The 20,725-nt window shown below is 40.8% G+C and overlaps 7 protein-coding genes across 7 annotated transcripts in view; 5 read left to right on the top strand and 2 right to left on the bottom strand.

The window, feature by feature from the left end:
• The window catches only part of BCR41DRAFT_367359 (hypothetical protein), a gene marked incomplete at both ends in the record, with an annotated part of 1,351 nt that extends 445 nt beyond the window's left edge, over positions 1 to 906 (bottom strand). The window contains 4 exons of the mRNA XM_022026295.1: positions 154 to 248; positions 374 to 591; positions 698 to 801; positions 884 to 906. Of these exons, the coding sequence (XP_021885484.1) occupies positions 154 to 248; positions 374 to 591; positions 698 to 801; positions 884 to 906 (440 nt within the window). The remainder of the gene's footprint in view (positions 1 to 153; positions 249 to 373; positions 592 to 697; positions 802 to 883) is intronic.
• A 1,341-nt stretch (positions 907 to 2,247) lies between these two features.
• BCR41DRAFT_345895 (hypothetical protein) lies at positions 2,248 to 6,882 on the top strand. Its single transcript, XM_022022799.1, has 5 exons — positions 2,248 to 2,747; positions 2,851 to 2,883; positions 3,715 to 4,965; positions 5,353 to 5,790; positions 6,010 to 6,882. The coding sequence occupies exons 1-5, from the start codon at positions 2,598 to 2,600 to the stop codon at positions 6,448 to 6,450; spliced, it is 2,313 nt and encodes a 770-aa protein (XP_021885485.1). The 5' UTR covers positions 2,248 to 2,597; the 3' UTR covers positions 6,451 to 6,882.
• A 2,543-nt stretch (positions 6,883 to 9,425) lies between these two features.
• On the top strand, positions 9,426 to 11,740 carry BCR41DRAFT_120982 (hypothetical protein). The gene has a single exon (XM_022019449.1). It carries the CDS (start codon positions 9,487 to 9,489, stop codon positions 11,662 to 11,664), a length of 2,178 nt encoding a protein of 725 aa, XP_021885486.1. The 5' UTR covers positions 9,426 to 9,486; the 3' UTR covers positions 11,665 to 11,740.
• Positions 11,741 to 11,748: 8 nt separating this feature from the next.
• On the bottom strand, positions 11,749 to 13,499 carry BCR41DRAFT_418792 (Prephenate dehydratase-domain-containing protein). The gene is made up of 6 exons (XM_022029670.1): positions 13,386 to 13,499; positions 13,157 to 13,264; positions 12,883 to 13,069; positions 12,481 to 12,628; positions 11,970 to 12,368; positions 11,749 to 11,841 (listed from the first exon to the last, which is right to left on the bottom strand). Exons 1-6 carry the CDS (start codon positions 13,404 to 13,406, stop codon positions 11,817 to 11,819), a joined length of 888 nt encoding a protein of 295 aa, XP_021885487.1. The 5' UTR covers positions 13,407 to 13,499; the 3' UTR covers positions 11,749 to 11,816.
• Positions 13,500 to 15,196: 1,697 nt separating this feature from the next.
• BCR41DRAFT_418793 (hypothetical protein) lies at positions 15,197 to 18,475 on the top strand. Its single transcript, XM_022029671.1, has 5 exons — positions 15,197 to 15,448; positions 15,631 to 16,411; positions 16,520 to 17,090; positions 17,180 to 17,816; positions 17,982 to 18,475. Exons 1-5 carry the CDS (start codon positions 15,264 to 15,266, stop codon positions 18,142 to 18,144), a joined length of 2,337 nt encoding a protein of 778 aa, XP_021885488.1. The 5' UTR covers positions 15,197 to 15,263; the 3' UTR covers positions 18,145 to 18,475.
• Positions 18,476 to 18,769: 294 nt separating this feature from the next.
• On the top strand, positions 18,770 to 19,500 carry BCR41DRAFT_345900 (hypothetical protein). Its single transcript, XM_022022800.1, has one exon. It carries the CDS (start codon positions 18,831 to 18,833, stop codon positions 19,473 to 19,475), a length of 645 nt encoding a protein of 214 aa, XP_021885489.1. The 5' UTR covers positions 18,770 to 18,830; the 3' UTR covers positions 19,476 to 19,500.
• Positions 19,501 to 20,182: 682 nt separating this feature from the next.
• BCR41DRAFT_392240 (hypothetical protein) lies at positions 20,183 to 20,566 on the top strand (the record flags this gene model as incomplete). Its single annotated transcript, XM_022028437.1, has 1 exon — positions 20,183 to 20,566. The coding sequence occupies one exon, from the start codon at positions 20,183 to 20,185 to the stop codon at positions 20,564 to 20,566; it is 384 nt and encodes a 127-aa protein (XP_021885490.1).
• Between the last annotated feature and the right edge of the window lie 159 nt (positions 20,567 to 20,725).

Here is a 20,725-nt window from a genome sequence, read left to right on the forward strand (position 1 = left end):
AACAATAATAATAATAATAATAATAATAATAATAATAATAATAATAATAATAATAATAATAATAATAATAATAATAATAATAAATGTTATTCTCCTGTGAAGAGGCCTGGTTTCATCAGAGTACATGGAGCGTATAGAAAATCTTTTGTTTACCGAGAAGGGGCAAATAAGCGAACAGCGAGCCAGCGAGGACCAAGCAGGTTGTACTCAGCTTCACACATAGCATCACGTAGAAGGCGCAAGGTTTGCTATAGCCATACATATGGGTAAAGGTGATTGTGAAATTTTTATGAGTGATGGAAACAAAAAATCTGATCAACTGATCAAAAAAAAAAAAAAAAAAAAAAAATTGACTTTTTCTATTCCTACTTACATCTTCGTGGTCCCAGTGCTCAAAGAAGCGATTGAATGTGTCGTCAAAGGTGCTCTGGAAAGCACTATCTTCAACACTCATCCTCTCGAGGCGAGCCAAGTCTTGGATGATAGGACGCAGGCGTTTGAGGCTTTCTTGAACTAAAGCCGCTCCCTCACGCATGTTTTTCTTGATAGATGGGTAGATGACCATGTCTTCACCTTGTAGGAACATCGCGACTAGTAATAAAAAAGGTGACGATGACAGATGTAGCAATAATAGTGTCAAGTGTCCTAATAATCAGGCAAAAACAAGAAAGAAAAAAAGAAACGCGTTATGATTTACCTTGATTAGCAGCATCGTTGGCTCGTTTGGCTTGATTCTCCTTGGTGTCTTGTGCGAAGCCTTTGGTTGTATCAGCGAGGGCGCTGCGATCCTGCTGAATGAGACTAAGAATAGTTTGAAGACAAAGAATGAGTAAAAATATGAGAATGAGAACAAACCGAGGACATACCAGCTGTGCATATTTACTCAATAAGATCGTTTTGAGCCATAGTAACTGAACAATGATAGTATAAATGGAAGACGTTAGTTATGATGCTTGAAGGATGTTGTGGATTAGAGAGAAGTGAAAGGAAAGACGAGTTTAAAGGAGAGGAAAAAAAAAAAACTACACCTCTTTTAAAGACAAAGCATATCTACGCGTCGTAGTCATTAATGGATTTTATATATATGCTCGTGTTTAACAGGAAATAGACAATTCCCCAAAATAAATCGGATTGAGACCAACAGTTGACACGTACTGGGAAAGCCGTCGCTTCCCCGTCCACAATGTAAAAAACCTGCAGTTTAGTAGCCATAATCATATCTCGTGTTTTAGCGATACAATCATGTCTTTCTATGGTTCAACAGTTGACTTTGAAGATTTTGGTAATGACATTATTGCACTTTTCAAGCGGTGAGAATCGCTAGGTCCACGACCTAGACTGGTTCTGTTGCTTCCCATATTATGCTCTTATTGACTACAAAACGGCCCAATTTCTTCCACGCGTCCACCGTTTCGTTATTATTCTATCTAGGTACTCAGCCACTCTCTCTTTCCTTTTTTACCTTCTTTTCAGCTCTCACTGCGTGTAGTTGCCGCAGAAAAGACGATGAGAGCGCGCCTTCGGGGAGCTTTCTGAAATGATCATTGATATTTTGGGCCTAGACAGGCTGGATACACGCACGGCCAGGGTTGGGTATCCGTTGCCGAACCTCAGTCAAGGCTGACTTTGTTATTGATTGGTAGTGGGGAATGCAAGCTTTCCTTGTTGATAAATTCATTGAAATGTAATTCTCAAAAAATCTCAAATATATCTTGTATGAGATTTATCATGAATGGATTGAATGAGCCCTCCAGAGTAGTATGTGGATATGTCTTACAGTCACTGAATGGGATGGCCCTGGTCCCTGGCCATTATCATGGTCATCATCATCATTACCATCATGCATATTGAGCTTGAGCAATGCAGAGTAAGAGCCCTTTCTTTGATGCGCAATAAACTATGTTTTTGATTGGGTTTGGGTCAGTGGCGGAGGTCTTTTTTTTATCATTTTCAGGTCAGATTATTAGCCCTCATTGAAGAGAAGAGTGAGCATTAGTCGAGTATGAAGAGATGTTGATGTTTAAAGTAGATTTATATATAATAGCGATGTTGTAATTATGTTATTATGTATATATTTATACTTGATCGATGTTTGCACAATTAGGCATAAGAAGAAAGAACGGAAGTGCATGTAGCATGTGGCAGGGAAGAGAATAGTATATTTATATACAAATATTCATTTTTCAATTCATTACAAAGTAAGAATTAAATGAAAAGAAGTGTCAAAGCGTCCGTCTTTCTGTTTGTTCGAGAAGTTAATTGCTTGCACACGAGCTCTTTCTTATCTTCCTTTCTTCTTCACTTCATCGTCTTTTCCCTCGTCGTCTTCTCCTTTGTCGACTCGACTGTTGTCGTCCCTTTCACCGCCAGTGCCCCTGCATACGATCCCCCCCCTCCATTTCTCCATTTCTCCATTTTTCCACTTCTTCCTTTTCTTTCATTGCTTCCTTTCATCCTTCTTCAGGAAAGAGTGATCGATTTACGACATATACAACGAGGACAACCGATTTAATTACTTTAGCAACTGCGCTCGTTCCCTTGACTCTTGCTCATTCCATTGCAATTCATAATTCATTTAACATTCATCTCACTAAGCAATGACTACTGAGAAACTCGAACAACCTCAAGTTGTTGAGACAACAGTCTCTACGACTTGTGACAAGCAACAACAGCAGGAATCTGCCTGTCAGGCCTCGAACCTTGACCAGGTCTCGGTAGCCATGAATGAGTACACGCTCAAGGGCTGGGTAAGGATAGATTGCTGTTTTTACAATTATTGTCATGAAACGCCGGCTCGGATACTCAATATTTTTTACTCACTTTCGTTACTCATTTAATTGATTTTGACAGATCATGCTCAATGATGGTTGTCCTGATTGCAATGTAAGTGTTTGATTGTGTGTTTTGTGTTCACTTTTTTTTTACGATGCGCCACAACACATCTCCCTTCCTCAGAGTGCACAGATATCGGGTTAATATCTGATGATTTGATGGTGCAACGGAAACAACCCGACTTGTGCCCTTTTCTAAACTGGTAGAATCAATGGGACAAAGAGGCATTCGACTAGAATAAATAGGAAAAAAAAAAAAAAAAGTATTTTCGGTGGATGGGTTCTGGTATTTGTTGTGGTCGTTTTCCATCAATCCATCAACATGGGTGGATGTGGTTATTCTTTCATCGCCCAAAGCTCTTCTTCCGTTTGGACTCAGGGCCATTGAATTAAAATTAAAACTACGTATTAAAAAAAAAAAAAAAAAAAAAAAATTAAATACTGCCCCATGCCCATGCTCATATTGCGCTGCGGCCCTTATCACATTATAATATCCATTTCACGGACCGACCCATAACAAAAAAAGCAGGGGCCATGGGAAACAACCTCATGGACAGATAGGCAAAATGTAAATGTGAGCAAAGCGACCGTTAATATTAGGATGGAAAGCCTTCATACAGACATATGAAATGATGTTGTCATAGCGTATGGGACGGTGCGGTGCCTGGTAGCTAAATTTTCCCTGTGCCTAAAATAGTACACGCATTCATGTGGAGACGAAAACCACTACATAGAATAAGGCTATGGGTCATGGCCATGCGTTCTACTTAATACCGTCAGATCGAACCCTCACACTTTATCTCCATTTCTCTCCTTTCTTCTGAAATCCTTTCAATCTTCTCATCATACTGCATTGATGCATCGCGTTTTTTTGCAATTCAAGACTTCGCTGATGCGCAATCAGGAAGCTACGAGCCAGGTGTGTGTCAACTGCGAGATCAATCCACCCGTTGATGCTGAAGAGGATGAAAAGGAGAGTGCACAACAGGTGGAGCTGCTTCCAACAAAGGAGCAAGAAGAGCTCGTACACGACCAAAAGCCAAATCAAGATCAAGAACATCACCAAGAAGAGCTCATACACGATCAAGATCAAGATCAAGATCAAGATCAAGAACATCATCAAGACTCGCTGCAGCAGCCACAGGAGCAGCAGCAGCAACCTGAGCAGATGATAACAGAGAGTGTGAGGTCAAGCGCACCCGCCAGAGCCTTGCCACCACCACCTCCTACAGCCGAGCAGCCTGTACTTCAGGCACCAGGTCCGATCAGGCCAATGGCATCCAACAATCGAATCTCCGTCATCGATCCAGTGATGGAGAGTGTTCGGAAAGCTTATCGCTCTCCTTCGGGTCGTATGGTCGGTGTTGTTCAACAACAACAGCAGCAGCCTTTGCCTTTGACCAACGACTTTCCACGACCTCCTACCATTCCTCCTCCTCGATCTACGACGCCTTTGCCCATGCCGCCAAAGACACCACCACCCGTTCCAAGAAATGTTGTATCACCACCGCCAGGAAATGGTGTTCTGAAGCCTTCCGCCTTCCCACGTCCTCTTGGTCCACCACCACCATTGATGCCAAATCATATGCTCATTTCGCCTCCTTCTTCGCCCCCCGCACCCAGATCACCATCCAGAGATAAAAGACGATCTCCACAGTGTTCAATTGTGGTGCAAGCCAACATTCAGCCACCAATGTCTCCTCCTTCCAGGCCTGTCGGATCTCCCACGTCTAATACATCCCCCTCCCGTCCCAGGTTTCCAACCCCACCTTCGACTGGAGCGATCGTGACAAACCTCAGCCTCGCGGGCATTGGCATGCACGAGAGCACTACATTGCAGCCCTCAGGGGGAGCTCATTTGCCAGAAGAGGATGACGAAAAGGATTTAGAGAGCCATGACGACGAGTTTTTTGAGGATGCAGAAGAGGAGATGGAGGGATACCAATCCAAGCCTGGATCTTCTACTATCATTGGCGAAGATGATGATGAAGCCAGAGGGGTAATGGGAATGGATACAGTGTTGCACGATAGCAGACAAGGGTCGAATGAGAGTACATCACGCCTCATTGGTGAGAAGATACTACAGGGATGGGCGATGCTGCAGGACCCCTGCCCTAATCCTGCATGCAATGGGGTAAGTTATTTTTTAATAATTTATTATAGTTGACTGCATGGTTCTTTGTACTGTTGATTTCATTTCCCGTCAACCTGGTTTATCTGTTGGGCCGATTCATTCCAAAGCGGCAAAAAGAATGGGGCAAAGGCACACACATTCTTGGCTTTATGCATCGTACGAGAGAGAAATGATAAAATCTGAGCGCTTGTGCGTCCGGCGTTGCAACGACTTTTTTTTTTTTTTTGCCCCCTCTTTGCTTTTTTGATCTTTGTTCATTTCCGACGAACAAATCGAAAAAGCGCATTTTCTTCTTTGTACAAAGAGAAGAGTTCCAAAAGGACATTGTACGACAGCATCCTCACATGCTCTTATTTTTATCATTATGCTTTGCCTCATCTTGTCCAGGTGCCATTGATGAGGAGCCTTGAAAAGAAGGAAGTCTGTGTGCTCTGCAAGACTCGTTATCAGCGCGAGCAATTGCAGGATCATTTCGAGCAACAGAGCAAATATGCAACTGTACCATCGTCACCTGTGACAACAAGTGGACCTTCAAATATGAATACGATCGCTTCTTCAATTGTTTCCTCTCTCAAAACCGCTTCTCAGTTCCCTGCACCTCCCACTACCATGCCTCCTGTTCCTCGAGCCACCTCGCCACCCATGCCTGCCTATAGGACCACCTCTCCCATCGCAAGCCCTCCTATTGGCTTCACCAGACCGCAACGAGACCTCAATGGAAGGATATCTGGCCCAATTGTCCTTCCTCCTCCTGCGCCAATGTCACCCAGCTTTGGACTGAGCAGTCAGCGAATGCTGAGCAGGCATCACAGTGAAGACATGGACGTAAGTCAAATTTATGACATCAACTTTTTTTTTTTTTTTTTTTTTTTTTTACTTCGCAAAAAGGGAGTGAAGCTCCGAGGCCCCATGCATTTTTCGTATTCAAACAATAGAATGATCATTTATTTTGTCACGAGCATGGCGGTGTTGATAACCTTTTGAAATCCGATGATATTCTTACTCTTGTTATTAACTTTTTTTATTTTTTTTTTATTTTTTAAGAAGGTTACGGCTGAAGATGAAGAAATGAGAAAGCATATGCAATTGATTGGCAAGGTGAGCGAGTTTTCATATAGATCACTGCCACCGGTACCACCTGTACCAGCAGCACATGCTTCATCTTCATCAACATCTCGTCCAGTATCGACGTATTCCAACACTTCTGACAAGGAACGGAACAGCCACCGTCATGGAGGGGCATCATTTTCACATGGTAGTATTCCAGAGCACGGTACACCAGCGGCTCGTGCCCCTGCCCCTGTTGCTCCTGAAGTCCACGCCATGATCGATGCCACACACAAAACCATGGCAACATTGCTGAACAAGTTGGAGGTATATCGACTGGCATTAGAGGTGACTGAGAATCCAAAGGAGGCCCAGCTTCTTACCAACCAGATCAAGAATCTCATGGAGTGCCTGAAGGCATGCCGGGAAGTCCTTTAATATCATGGACCTACTTCCTAGACACATACACACTCTCTTCACACATGCAAACATTCTTCACTCTTTCTCATTCAACTACATCTATCACATACCACATACAAACACGACATCGCCAACATTTCCTCTTTTTATCTTTCCGCATTGTATTTATCGTTAGAACATCCGTCATTTATATCTTTGCAAGTTCTCCAATTCCTTATGATGAAGCTACTGACGGGTCATTGTAACAAAAATGACCTCTTTTATCATCCAACAATTAATACCCTTCCTCTTTATGACATTTTTTTTTACGACACACTCGAAAGAGGAGTTCTAGATTGAGCCTCTTCTCGATATGACCTGTATATGATTTATTTAATTTTGATATTTGTATTTGATTTGTTTTTATTTATATACTTTATATATATTTATTTTTTAAAATAAAATGAAGGCTTTGAATAGAATGCATGAAATCTACAATCTTGATTACCTTGACTTTCGCAACCTGAGAAAAAAAGAAAAAGAAAAAGAAAAAAAAAGAATGTCAGATTTCTGATTATCCATTTCTTGATTATAATCAAATAACAATTGTATTGCCTCAGAAGTGAATAGTGAATGTGATTTGTTTATCATCCTTCTCCAAACGTTGGAGTGAGAATTGCAGAATCGCGTATCATCAATGGCAGAATTCATATTGCAAAATTTAACGGCTAATTGCTTACTTTTTATACTTTATTTTATCTTTTTTTCTTTTTATTTTATCAAGACAAGATGAATTTGAAAAACATGTTGGTGATCCATGGAGTTTTCTATAGAATTCTGTTTTGTTTTAAACGCGAAGAAAGAGAAAAGAATAAAAATCAGATGGAAGATTAGTTTCCCAGGTAATGATTAATTTTGATGTATTCGTCAATAATATAGTTCTTGTTATTGCTTCAGATCAAGGAAGGCACGATATTTAAATCAACACTGTTGTTTAGACGCGGATAAATCGATACATCATAAGCAGAAATACTTTTTTTTTTTTTTTTTTTTTTTTTTTTCTCTTATTTCATAAATATATTCCATTCACGATGGAATAGGATCAATTGATGGGGAAAAAAGTTTTGGAGGATCATTTACCTGACTCGATCAAAAAAAGAATGTTTGGGTACTACACATTTGCCTGATTAGAATGACCACGATGGATCGCTGATTATGAGAGAAAAACACAAAAGATCCTTATTGCTAACTAATGTAAAGCTCTACTGAGATACCTTTATAAGTGCTATCGCCTTTTATATCTTCCGAAATAAAAATAGAAAGTAACATCGCATAAAAGATAGTAGGCTACAAAGCACATATACTAGGGACTTGGAGTACAGCTACAAAAGTCTAATGCACCTGTTGTTGATCTCTCAGCTCGGCAGATTCATCCTGATCATTCTGATCTAGCTAGAATTACAGATGGTTTGTGGATGAGGAAAGGTGATAAGGATAAGAAAGACTTTTCGGAACATCTTTTACCTCCACCGAAGCCACATTTTTCGTTTATATTTTCTTTGATAAGCCACGTGTGTAAGAATTACATGAAGCAAGTACGACAAAGTTTATGGCGATCCTCGTTTACTGCATGATGTATGCTGTGTGTTTAATAGCACCTTCGGTCGATGTATGCTATAGATACGCGTTCTGTCTAGGAAAAAAAAAAAAAAAATACAAACCGAATAGATTGTTGTTCATAGACAGCCTGACCAAAGTAGCCTTGACCCGGATCCACCATCCATTCTTTTATTTCATTTTAAGGTACTCGTAATTGGATTGCAACCCCTCAGCCTCTGTCAAAGTTCATTGATCAATTACTTGCGACTGGAAGTTATGGGAACAAAAAAGCTTGTTTTAAAGCTGAATGAACTATTCAGAAAATCTTGGGGACATGTCCTAAAGATCATGATTTGTTTATTATCCACTTGATAATTGTCTTGAGCAAGGGAGTGATTATGGTAGTACTTGTATTTAACGTAGTACACCGTTCCTAAAGTTCCATCCAATCTTGGCCTGACTTCTGTGTGGACTGTTAACCTGGCTGGACATTCCTGCTTGATGCTTGGCTTGCATATTCAAGTTTTACCAAGGAAGTAACATCAAGATGACATTTCTCTATATAAGAAACTTCCTCGTGTACCATCCCTGAACCTGCCAGTGCGTCTTTTTTTTTTTTTTTTTTTTTTTTTTTTTCGTTTTCAATACCAATCTCTATGAGAAGAAAAACAGCATTCATCGTTATTCTTTTATTTTCGTTAATCTAACTCATGACCATTGCTTGAGAGCAAACGCATTTTGAAATGTTTTGCTACGTGAGCTAAGGAGATAAAGATTGCCATATTTCCTGTCTTCCCCAACAGATGCGATCACGTCGGACTGCTTTGACAAGTCAAGCACTCTCACTCTCACACACACCTTCACAACACACTCTCTTCCCTCTCCATACACAGTTGCTCTTTCGCTGTGAGACCTCTTCGTGAGCATTACTCTTTCTTTTCTCTTCTCACTTGTTTACCTTCCTATTCACTTGCTTTCATATTACAATGTCTGCTCACAGGAGCAGCAATAAGAGGATATGGAGGGTTTCTTCTGATGCTACTGCGGATACTGTAGCAGCAACAGCACCAACACCAGCAGAGTCGATTACAGGAGATACATCTCGAGCCCTAACTCTACAGTCAATACCTCTGGCTGTCACTACACCATCATCATCAGCTTCAACAACGGTGCTTTCGAAGCACAAAGATCCCATGGCCTTCTTTTCTGAGGAAATTGCACTCCATATTCTCGAGGCCCTTGAGCCTTCTGATCTGGGCAAGTGTGCTTGTGTATCGAGGCTATGGCACCGACTAGTCAATGATCAAATGGTATTAAAAGTTTTTTTTTTTTTTTTTTTTTTTTTTTTTGGATATTGGCTGCAAACGATGTTGACTGACAAGTGACCAAACGTTTATACTTGTGCCAATGATCTAGCTTTGGAGACGTCTCTTCTTGAAGTACAGGTTCATCTTTCCAAGAGGACTCAACCCATCCATGGCCACTGCAAAATTGGAAGCATTAATGAAGCCACCCGTCAACAGCAAGAGTATTGACAGAACTCACTGTACTAATACTACACAGCGTTTGAAAAAGAGAAAACGGTCTGTGTACGAGCAAGATTTACATGATGAGGACGAGAATGGCCGGATACAACGTCAGAGTCGAAAGGGACTTCTACGGAGGTCATACCAATCCCAAACTCAAAATCAATACCAAAACCAGTGCTGGAAGGCGCTCTATAAACTCAACTACAATTGGATCATGGGTCAAGCTAGAGTAGCGAGTGTGTCTGTCCAAGATATGTTCCTACGAGACCAAAATGTCCTGGGGATGAATATCAATTCGACCGAGCATATTAACATGGATATTAATCGGTCAAAGAGATATACGCTTCAATCACCACCTATTGTTCAGTTTAAAGGATCTGTCATCCTTATTGTCAGTCCTAACAATCTAGTTCATCTATGGAGAGTTCAGTCCGTCACCGACTTGCTTTCCTCTTCTTCTTCGACGAGTGCCGCTCAGTCATGCTCATCATCAACATCACCATTACTATCATCACCATCCACGAGATGCGGTGGCCAGCCTGAATTTTGGCAGACCTATCGGAGCAGCAGTAGCAATCGCTCGGAGCGGATGCAAACGCCGCTACAACGGCAGGAAGAAGAAGAGGGTAGAGAGGAGCACAGGGCTGATCATACGCTTCCCAAGATCACTTGTCTATCATTAGATTCTTCTGTCAAGAACATTACAAGTGGTTGGCAAAAAGTCATGGTTGGATTCGAGTCGGGTCATTTTGCCATCTTTGAATACGCTCAACAGCCGCAGCAGCTGCAGGAACAGGGACAGCAAGGACAGCAGGATAGCCAAGTAACAGCCAAAATTGCGGATGCTCGCAAAAGCATAGCTGGTAATCTATCATCGACTTCAGCATTATCGCCTGTTGATGGCAATATACAAACAAATCCAAAGACAACTCTACGAGAGATTGGCAATACTATGGATTTAAAATCCTGGAGTGAAGTGGGACGAATCCAAACAGCATCGTTCCTCTATCCGGTCTTGATCACCTGTTCTAATGATGGTGCCATCTCGATTTACTTGATCCAGTCAGAGGCGTCGTCACCACCGCCATCAACAGAAAGGTCAGGAGGGGACCGTAGTAGCCCCCATCATTGGTGCCGATTGCTGCACAGACTTTATGGGACATCAACAGAATCGCCCATAGGCGTTGATCTGGAGCAGATCAAAGAAGTTGCCACTTCTACTAATTCTGACAATAGTCCATTGAGGAGAGAAAACGGTGACGATGACAAAGAGAAGGGCAGACGAACTGAGTCAAAACAATGGAGGGCTCTCATTAGTTTTGGATTGGAGCTCCATGATGGGTCTTGGACTGTACGGCTACAGGAGATTGAGTTCGACGAACACTATATCCTTCACTCGATGGAGATTGGAGCGGAGGGCGACAGCTATGGCAGTATGACTGAAATCAAGGATGGTTTTTATGACACGCATAATATTAATAACGGTGGGAGTACAAGTATCATTGATGAGGAGCAAGACGAAGAAGACTTGATCTTTCCAACATATTTCAGTAAATCAGCCGAGTCTACTGCTGTTGGCCATCATGCACGGATAGGACCTATCTCGACCATCAGCATCTCGTGGCCATTTGTAGTGACGACACATAGTGATAATACCATGAATGTCTTCCAGATGGCACGGGAGATCATCAATCCAAAAACGACAACAATGACGACGACATCAACATTCGGCAGTTATGGTACTCCCTGGTTAAATATAACCTCAGATACTCGCACCCGTCTAGAAAAGCGTTTACGGTTTCAGCATCTTTCCACACTCTATGGGCATTGTGGGGCAGTATCAAGTGTTTCGATTGAATCGCGTTCTGGTAGATTAGTCAGTGCCAGTATGGACAGGTCTATCAAAGTATGGACGATGGCAATGAAGAATCATGAGGATGACCGACTGGAACATCAACGGGTCCATCAATGCGCTGTCTCTATGAGCGATATCAACAAGAGCTGGACGGAGAGTGGACAGGTCACGAAGGAAGAAGGTCTGGGACTGATCTGGGTTGGCTCTGATGAAGAGAAGATTGTGAGCATGAATTGTGATGGCACCGTCAAAATTTGGCAGTTTTCTTAAGAAAAAGAAAAAAGGATAAAGTCTTTTTTGTGCATTCTTTTTATTTTATTTTATTTTATTTTTTTTAATTTATTTATTTATTTTCGCATTGTATTTTTATCGTAAGTTGTAAAATATATTAAATTTAAACGAGTTAAAAATGAGTATCTATCCTAGTGTCGACTTCCATGTAAGTATCTATGAAAGATCATTCGTAAAAACATTAAAGTGGAAGTGAAATTAGCTTTTCTTTTTTTTTTTTTTTTTTTTTTTTTTTTGAACGCGATGGTCCGTAGAGTTAGTTCTACATGGAGCATGTCGTTTACCTGGGATACGATCCAAGGTGGATGCATTTTTGAGTAAATTCTTGCAGATTTTCGACCGCACGCCTGACATTATCCTCATTTCCAGGAGCGCCTTCAATGTCGATATAAGTCATGTATTCCCATGGTGAGGCTAAAGTAATGGTCCTGGACGATGGTCTGGACTCTAGTTTGGTAATGTTGATATCACGAAGAGCAAAGCAGGAGCAGACCCGATGTAAAGCCCCGACTTGGTTCTTCATCACTAATGCAAAGGATGATTTGGGACTCATGCTCCGATCTGGTTGCAAAACTGGGTGGCGTGAGATAAGCCAGTAACGTGTCACGTTGTTGGGTGTTGAATCTGATCCAAGGATAGCCAAACCATGAAGTTGCGCAGCTCGTTTCCCTGCCAGAGCAGCACTAAACCCCGCAGGCAAAAAAGTATATATAAAAAAAAGGATATTAAAACGGACAGTCAGGTTGCATACTTTTTTTTTTTTTTTTTTTTTTTTTTTTTTTCGCATGTCCTTACCAGCCGAATTCTTTACTCTTGGCGACATCCTCAGCTGCACTGGCTGTATTACTAGAGAGCACAGCTCTGTATCCTTCTGGTAGCGTTGCATCAAGGAATTCTTGACACTGTTCGAGGATAGCAGGATGAGATTGGATCTCAACAATGTCTAATTATGTCTCCAGTTTTTTTTTTTTTAAAAAAAAAAAAAAAAATCATAGTAAATGAATTAGTTTGTGGCAGATGACGTGAAAAATATCTATAATGGCCAGATAAATAATTATCAGAATGAAAAGGTCAAGAAGGCTACATAGGATGGCGAGTGGGCAAAAAGTTTTAGATTGCTCTGATCCAAATTAGTAATGATATCAATTATGGATGTGCATGTTGATCACAGGCCACAGATGATCAAGCTTTTTATACCTTTGAGTTCAGTGCCTGGACGAGCCATAATGTAATGTGACTCGCTGCAGGTATACTCGCCCACAACCCAGAGACGCGGTTCCTGTCGAGCAAATAATTCAAGAACAGAATGAAGTGTTCCAGAGAGGGAGTTTTCGATTGGAATGAGCCCATGGCGAACAGTGCCGCGTTGAATATTCGAAAACAACTAATTAGAATGTCAATATAAGTGTAAATGTAGTCAGTCATAGGTCCACGCGTCAAGATCAGGATTGATTAAATAAAAGTCCGTTACTTCAGTCAGGGTATCAAATCCTTCGGTACGGAAGGTGTGTTGTGTAAAACTAGGATGCTTAGAGGTGAGCTCGATGATAGCATCTTCAGCATACGCGCCATTGACGCCCTATATTGAGTAGCGATATATGTATCAAAAGCATGTTGTCAGGATACTAAGCACCTTGTGAATGCATGCAAAATTTTTTTTGAAAAAAAAAAAAAAAAAAAAAAAAAAAGATGGAACTTGCATGAAAACCGATTGCGTTCATGTGTTTGTTTGAATACTTGGGATGAGAGATGGAATGAATGATCAAGATGTGAAAATGAGAAGATGAAAGAGATCTTCAATTTGTATACGAAACAATTATTTTACACAATTGTGTTTTTCAATTTAGCTTTCTGTAAACTAAGCCCAGTAACTGTTTAGAATTTAGTAAATACAATAGTTAGTATTTCTATCTGTTAGTATATTTATCGATAAATTTTAGGAACTTTGTCACTTATTTGACTTTTGGGCAAAGCAACTTTTTTTTCAGGCCCAGTCTCTGTCACAGTTGCTCAGCCATTTCAAAAAACAAAGTCCCACTAGTGCCCAATATGCTCAATGAAGGCATGCATCCTTATCCCTTTTTCATCTTGGATGTAATAAATGAAAATGAAAAATAGGACCAAAGGACTCTTGCCTTGTCTATTCATGTGTTGTCTCCCAGGCCCGCTCTTTTTCCTTTCTCTTGCACTGTTCGTCTCAACGCGCTTAATCTTATACTTTTTTTTTTTTTTTTTTTTTTTTTTAAAAAAAGAACGATGACGAATGATAAAAAAAAATAAATGAAACTTGTCATGTCCATGTATTGACATGGAATGAAATGGAATCAAAAAATTGGGTTTCTTTTTTATTCGTCCTCTGTTCATTAATCATTCATGATTGTCACCTGTCTCCATCCTGTTTACTACCACAACTCCATCACTCTCATCACCTTACCTGGAAGCGTCAAGTGAGATTGAGCTAGACAGAAGAGCAAACCAAAAGAAAGAAAGAGACACACTCTCACACTCTCACGCACCATTCCTTTCTTTCCATTTCTTTCCTTTTCTTTTCTTTCCTTGCTTCCTTGTCATCCATTCATTCCATCAACTCATTCTCCCATTCTCTCTCTCTCTCTCTCTCTCTCTCTCTCTCTCTCTCTCTCTCTCTCTCTCTCTCTCTCTCTCTCTCTCTCTCTCTCTCTCTCTCTCTTCTCTCACTCCTATTCCTATACTTTACAATCCTTTGCTCTGTTATCCTTCTCAGCTCTGCGCCTCTTTGCACGCATCAAAGGATCAACCTACACGATCTACATTTTTTATTCCTTCGTGCATTCTCAAGTTGTAAGTGCACTTTGCCATTCACATTAAAACAAAAAAAAAAAGCTAATTGAGAATGCTTTTTTTTACTCTCATGCATGTGATTGAATGAAAATGAATGCATTCCCATTTGATTTTGTATTCTTTTTACTAATAACAAATAAAGGGAAAGAGTGTTCGCACACACCAAAGAAAAAACACTGTTTCCAGTGATACTTGCTTTTCCCATCTGTTGACACTAATCGCTTCTCTCTTTCTCTCTCTCTCTATATATATATCTCTCTCTCTATCTCGCTCGTTATCAATCTTCAATCACCATTCATATACTTTATTCATCCATGCTTTCATCTTCTTACCTCTTAGACTGCATTCTTCTTTTACTCTCACCATACTCATCATTCCATTGACCTCGTAACAAATTTACAACAGTTACTGCATTAGTGATCTGTTCATTTTGTCTCTCCACCCGGCCTGACAGCCCGTGACGGATGGCTAGTTAGCTCCTTGCCGCACACATTCCTTTCCTTTCACTCCTTTCTCTCTTTCTCTCCCTCTTTTTTTTTTTTTTTTTTTTCTTTATTCTGTTCGATTTCTTCCACTTTCACTCATATACACACTTTTTTTTCCTCTTTTTTTCGTTTACTCTGCCTATCTTTCCTAGTCTCTCTCTCTCTCTCTCTTTTTTTTTTTTTTTTTTTTTTTTTTTTTGTTGTTTGTTTTCAATTGCTATTTAGAATCGACTTGTTGTGAGTGTTCATCGTGTTGCTCCTTTTCCTGACCAAATGAACACGATCCATCCCACTACGCAACGAGTCCATTCCATGTCTTCTCCAAAGGATACAGTCACCGCTGCAACTTCAGAAAAAGTGGTCAAGCGACCTGCTAACTTTATTGTACACCAGGACCTAAAGAAGCGATCGACTGAGCAGGACCTTCACACAAACCAAACCATTAGCAATGTTGACAGGTACGGATGACTGATACTTAGCGTATGCTTTTTTTTTTTTTTTATTTTTTTATTTTTTTATTTTTTTATATTAATTTCTGTATGTAATAATAGTTGGTGTTCATTTCGCACCATGGTTTTGAATCGCCCATTCTAACTTCATTCTCTTCCATTGGTCTTGTTTCTATACTCCTACCACACAGTACTGCCTCCTGGGGCCAGTCGCGCCAGACCTGGACACACGCAGCATTTCGCAGGTTCAGTCCTGGGTCAGACAATAACGACAAAAGCCATATGCCCCTGCAGCAGCATGCCTCCGTGTCTTCCGGAGTGTCCCTGGCAGGAGTCTGCACAGTCCACATCGGTCCACATATTTTCCTCGATACTAAATTCTACACCGCCCTCAGTCCTCCCGCATCATTCCATTCTGTCGCACCAACAACAACATTAGCAACAGCAACAGCAACAGCAACAACAACACCAGACTACAATCCAATGGATCAAGGAAATTACAGCTCTGCAAAGGCTTTGAAACAAGAGCAAGGACAAGAGCAGGAATTATACAAGGAAGAATCATCTGTGTCCGACCATTCTCAACAGCATGTTGTCGTCATGGAGTTCAAAGAGAACCCTGGTATACAATGGCTATTCCCTGAAGAGGCATCTCTAGAGTTCACACCGGCCCATGATACAGAATCTGCAAAGATTTCTGCCTCCTTCACTCTCCCCGTTTCACAACATCAGACAACAACTTTGGTTATTCTGAAAGCAACACCCGCATTGCGTGAAGGACTGGAATTGGCTGTGAAGGGACCCTGTATCACCACCAACCCATCATTAATATACAACAAGCCTAAGACTGTTCGTAATCGTCAGCCTACACCTCCAACCTACCATGAGGAAACCTCTGAAATTTTAGGGTCGGGAAAGTCGTCATCCACAAACCATAACATATCCTCAGCGAAGCGGAAAATGGATACTATGGTAAGATTTCCTGTTTCAATTTCATATGCTTTTGCGAGGAGCGCAAGCTTTTATCCCACCTGAAATGTACTCACTGTTAATAATTATTTCATTCCCATACACATCTAGATCGACGGCCAAAAGCCATCCAAATCAAAGCGACTCAAGGAGGGTAATGGAAAGGGATCGGGGCCCACTGTCAAAAAAGCCACAGTGAGTGGTGCATCCAAAAAGAATGGTGTGTCGGGATCATCCTCGACTTCCTCTCAGCAAAAGCGATGCGCCTACTGTGAGTGCACGACCACTCCGATGTGGAGACGGGGTCCTGATGGTCCAAGCACGCTTTGCAACGCATGTGGCGTTAAATGGAAACATGGAAAGATCTTACAGGGCACGAATGACACTCATCAACATCCAAAACCACTTGCAGCCTCCATATCTTCGTCTTCACCCAATACCAAAGAGTCCAATAGTACCCATCATTCGTCTAGCTCAAAAGGCGTAAAGACATCTTTGGCAATGAACAGACATACCCGTCGAGGAGAAGACAAAAAGACCCACAATAAGACGGCCAACAAGCATACATCTCCAGGACAAGGCAACAATCATTTCGAAAAAAAGTCGAGTCCGAGGCTTGAAATTAACGGATTAAAGACCGTAGAGACTGAGAGGATTGTCCCTGTCAAGAAACGACATTCCAGTAAATACATGTTTTTATTGTTGTTTTGTAAGGTTTTTTGAAAGAGAGGGCGTAAACTTATTTTTTTTTTTTTCTTTTTTTTCTTTTAGTATCCATACCCAACAATCTACCAGGTCCACGAATGGTACCTATCCATGAACTTGATGAACAAGCTAAAATGCCCCCTAAACACCTGCCGAGCTCTAAGCAATACGGTCAAGAGAACAAGGAAGTGCAATCTTCTAATGGATGGGCTAAGCAAAAGAAAAATGGGCTTGTTCATGTTCATCAACATCAACATCAACATCAACGTCAAGACTTGTCCGAGACACTCGAGTCATCTGCCAGTAGCGCCTCGACGCAATCAGATACTAATGATTTCAAGATGGATATGGACATGGATATGGACAGGGATTCAGAATCAATATATGAGAATTCTGAAGCAGCAACTGATAGTCTCTCATTATATAACAAAGTCCCTTACAAGAACAGCATAACGGCCTTTCCTCTGCACTTCCCCACCATTTCTATTGCATTTGGACCGAACAATGCGTTCTATCAATATCCTAACTGTACTGTGGTTCTGTACGAGGACCATTTCCAAATCCAACTTGTGCAAGATGGAGAGAGAACAGAGATTGATGTTTGGAAAGAAGGAATTGAAGGGACCGAGTTCCAGGCCATTGATGCTGGTGATGGCGAGAATATGATTATTATGAAGGCTCTCTTACGACAATATCTCACTAGGTACAGTTCAGGCAATGCTCATTCGTGATTCTACTTTTCTGAGTTATTAATGTTCCTATCATATATTTTTACTATGGCTTTGATAAATGAAAAAGAGCCCTAATGTACTATGAACTAAATGAATCGATTTTTTTCTTTCTTTTTGTTCTCTTATTGCATTAAAAGATTCGACAAAGAGCTGCTGAATCCAGACAGGAATGAAAGCCTTATCGTCTTTCGATTCCGTGAACGCCTTGATGGTGGTGGGCCGTTTGTGAGACCTTTATTGGAGCATTGGCTTACGACTGATATTCCAATACCTCTACCCCCTTCCAATGACTCTGTTTGAGTAATGGGTACTTTTTTCCCCCCTCCTTTTGCTTCCTTTCCATCTCTCCTTCTCTTTCTCGTTTTTGTACATTTTAACCTTTCTATTCGTCTTTTTTCCCTTTTGCTACACGTCCTCGCTTATATTCTCTAAGTACGTAGCAAGCAAAAACTTCATCCTACACTCGAACATATACCATTCATGCTAGTCTCGTAGTCTATTAGTCTATTCCAGGCAACCTTTTTTAAGTGTCTTTTTTGTTTTAGTCAAAATCCCTCGCTTCATGCATGTACCATTATTAAATAATGATTGACGCATTAAGGATAACTTTATTGCGTCTGGAATGCCCCAGTGAAAAAAAAAAAAAAAAAAAAAAAAAAAAAAATTGACAGATGATGAAAATGATGACAAGGTCTAAAAGGGTCAGTGAAATAGATATATTATATTTCTATATATTTATAAGGCATGACACGGTTGTTTCAGTCCAGCTTTGTCTAAAAAAAAAAAAAAAAAACTAAAAACCCTTCAGTTAGGACCTGGATGTGTCATTCTCATCAAGCAAAACTGAACTACGACGGTTTTTTATTTTTATTTTATCTACTAGTTGGGTCTTTTTTTTTCTTTTTTTTTCTTCTTCTTCTTTATATCTCTATATCACCATCCTCAAGCAATAACAGCGCTATATTTTCCTAAAGAAGAAGAAAAAAATGACAAACACCCGTAGATCCTCAGGCTCTCAGGCTGCAGCAGCAACCGAGAATGCTTCTTCGACAACTGAGAGTCCAGAGGTTTCTAATGGATCTCCTTCTGCTGTCGATAGTACTCACCAGGCAGCCGAGACTGTTCATGAGAAGGAGGACCAGAAACTCGAGGCCAATGATCCAGACTTGCTCGCAAGTAATAAAGAAACAACCGAACCATCGAGTGAAGCTTCAACAACACCTATCAATAATGCTGAAGTTCAGGAAACGGATCCAGCCAGGTCTCAGCCAGCTGAAGAGATTAAGCAGCATGAACTTGAGCATAAGGAGCCATTAGAGCAACCTATTACGGATGGATCCACAAGAGGAGCCGATAGGGACGTTCTGAGTCATAAGGCTGAAGCCGATGCACCTGTTGACCCTGCTAGTGCTGCTATTGCCACTGATAGCCAAGAGAATGGAAGTTCTGAGAATGATACAAAGGTGCAATATGTGGGGGAAGAGCATGAAGTGAACAAACATGCTAAACGCCCTGTGGAGCAAGACTCGAACACCCTTGCGGAAGAAGCCCAAGATTACAGTGCGGGAGCGTACAAATCACCGTTCAGACACACCCATAAGGCTGAGAAGGCTGGCAAGGAAGAACGTTAGAGAAATGTTTTAAAATAAAAAATGCATTGATAAAACATTGCATTAGAAACAGAAATCCTTACTGGTCTAGACAGCAACTTTACTAGAACTTACTAGTCCGTGGGAAGGGGTTCATAATAAGAAAAAAAAAAAAAAAAAAAGAAATGGAAAGCCATTATGTATGTTCAAAGCTGTAAATGGCAAGGTGTTTGTCTCAAATGCCCAATAACAAGGAAAAAGAAAAAAGAAATTATGCAAAAAACAAAAAAAAATGATACACATGAAATAGGGATGAAGCTCATCATGAACGACAAGTCCTTTTTGTTCATGGTCAATTAGGTCTTGATGAAAGATGAGCGATAATCAACCCAACCAATTTCACTTATTCTAGCCTTTGTCTCAGACTAAGAGACATACACTAGTCTTTTTGTTTGTTACCCTTTTACCCTTCCCTCCACAGAGACACAAGAGAACAGCCACATTTTAACTTATTCATGCATAGAAAAAAAACGCACCTGCATTGGTTTACTTACCCCACACTAAACGTGTTCTGTGAGCAAATGGTCAATGCGGCATTGCGTTGTTATTTGTTTATCCAAAACGTAATTCTGATGAATAAAACTTCTATTGCAAACAGTATAAAAACCCTTCGCCTTTAACAGCCATCATCTTCACGTCCTTTATCTCTTTCAAACAAACAAACAAACAAACAGACAAACGTACACACAATGGATCGCAACCTCCCCTCTGATACCATCTCGAGTGGTAACAAGGTCAAGAACCAACGCTATGCTGCAGACCTGTCTGGTCAACAGCAACAAGACTCATTAAAGAACCAGAACAGCTCTTGGTCGGACGTGAACCAGAACAGTAGTATCAGTGACCAAGATCTAGGCCGGAACCGAAACCAGAGTCAGACCCAGGGCCAGAGCCAAAGAGGTCAAGTCGATGATGTGAACCAAGGCCAGTGGTCCCAACGACAAGCCGAGACTCAACGTTCTCAGCAATACGGTCGTCAGAACCGTGATCTCCGTCAAGACAATAACGTTGCAGAGGATGATATGCAAGAGTTGACGCGAGAGAACGTGTTTGATAATGTGCAGTATAGTTAAAGAGATAACTACTCCTCATTCCTTCAACTTTTTAGTATCCATCGCCTTTTTTTTTTTCTTTCTGGGCAGTTTTTTCACTTTCATTTGTCCCAGCAGAATTGAATAAAATGTAAATAGGCTCTCTCTTTCCTTCAATGATGACCATCATATCTCAGTGTA

Source organism: Lobosporangium transversale (genome assembly GCF_002105155.1).
Source record: "Lobosporangium transversale strain NRRL 3116 chromosome Unknown BCR41scaffold_3, whole genome shotgun sequence".
Taxonomy (NCBI): domain Eukaryota; kingdom Fungi; phylum Mortierellomycota; class Mortierellomycetes; order Mortierellales; family Mortierellaceae; genus Lobosporangium; species Lobosporangium transversale.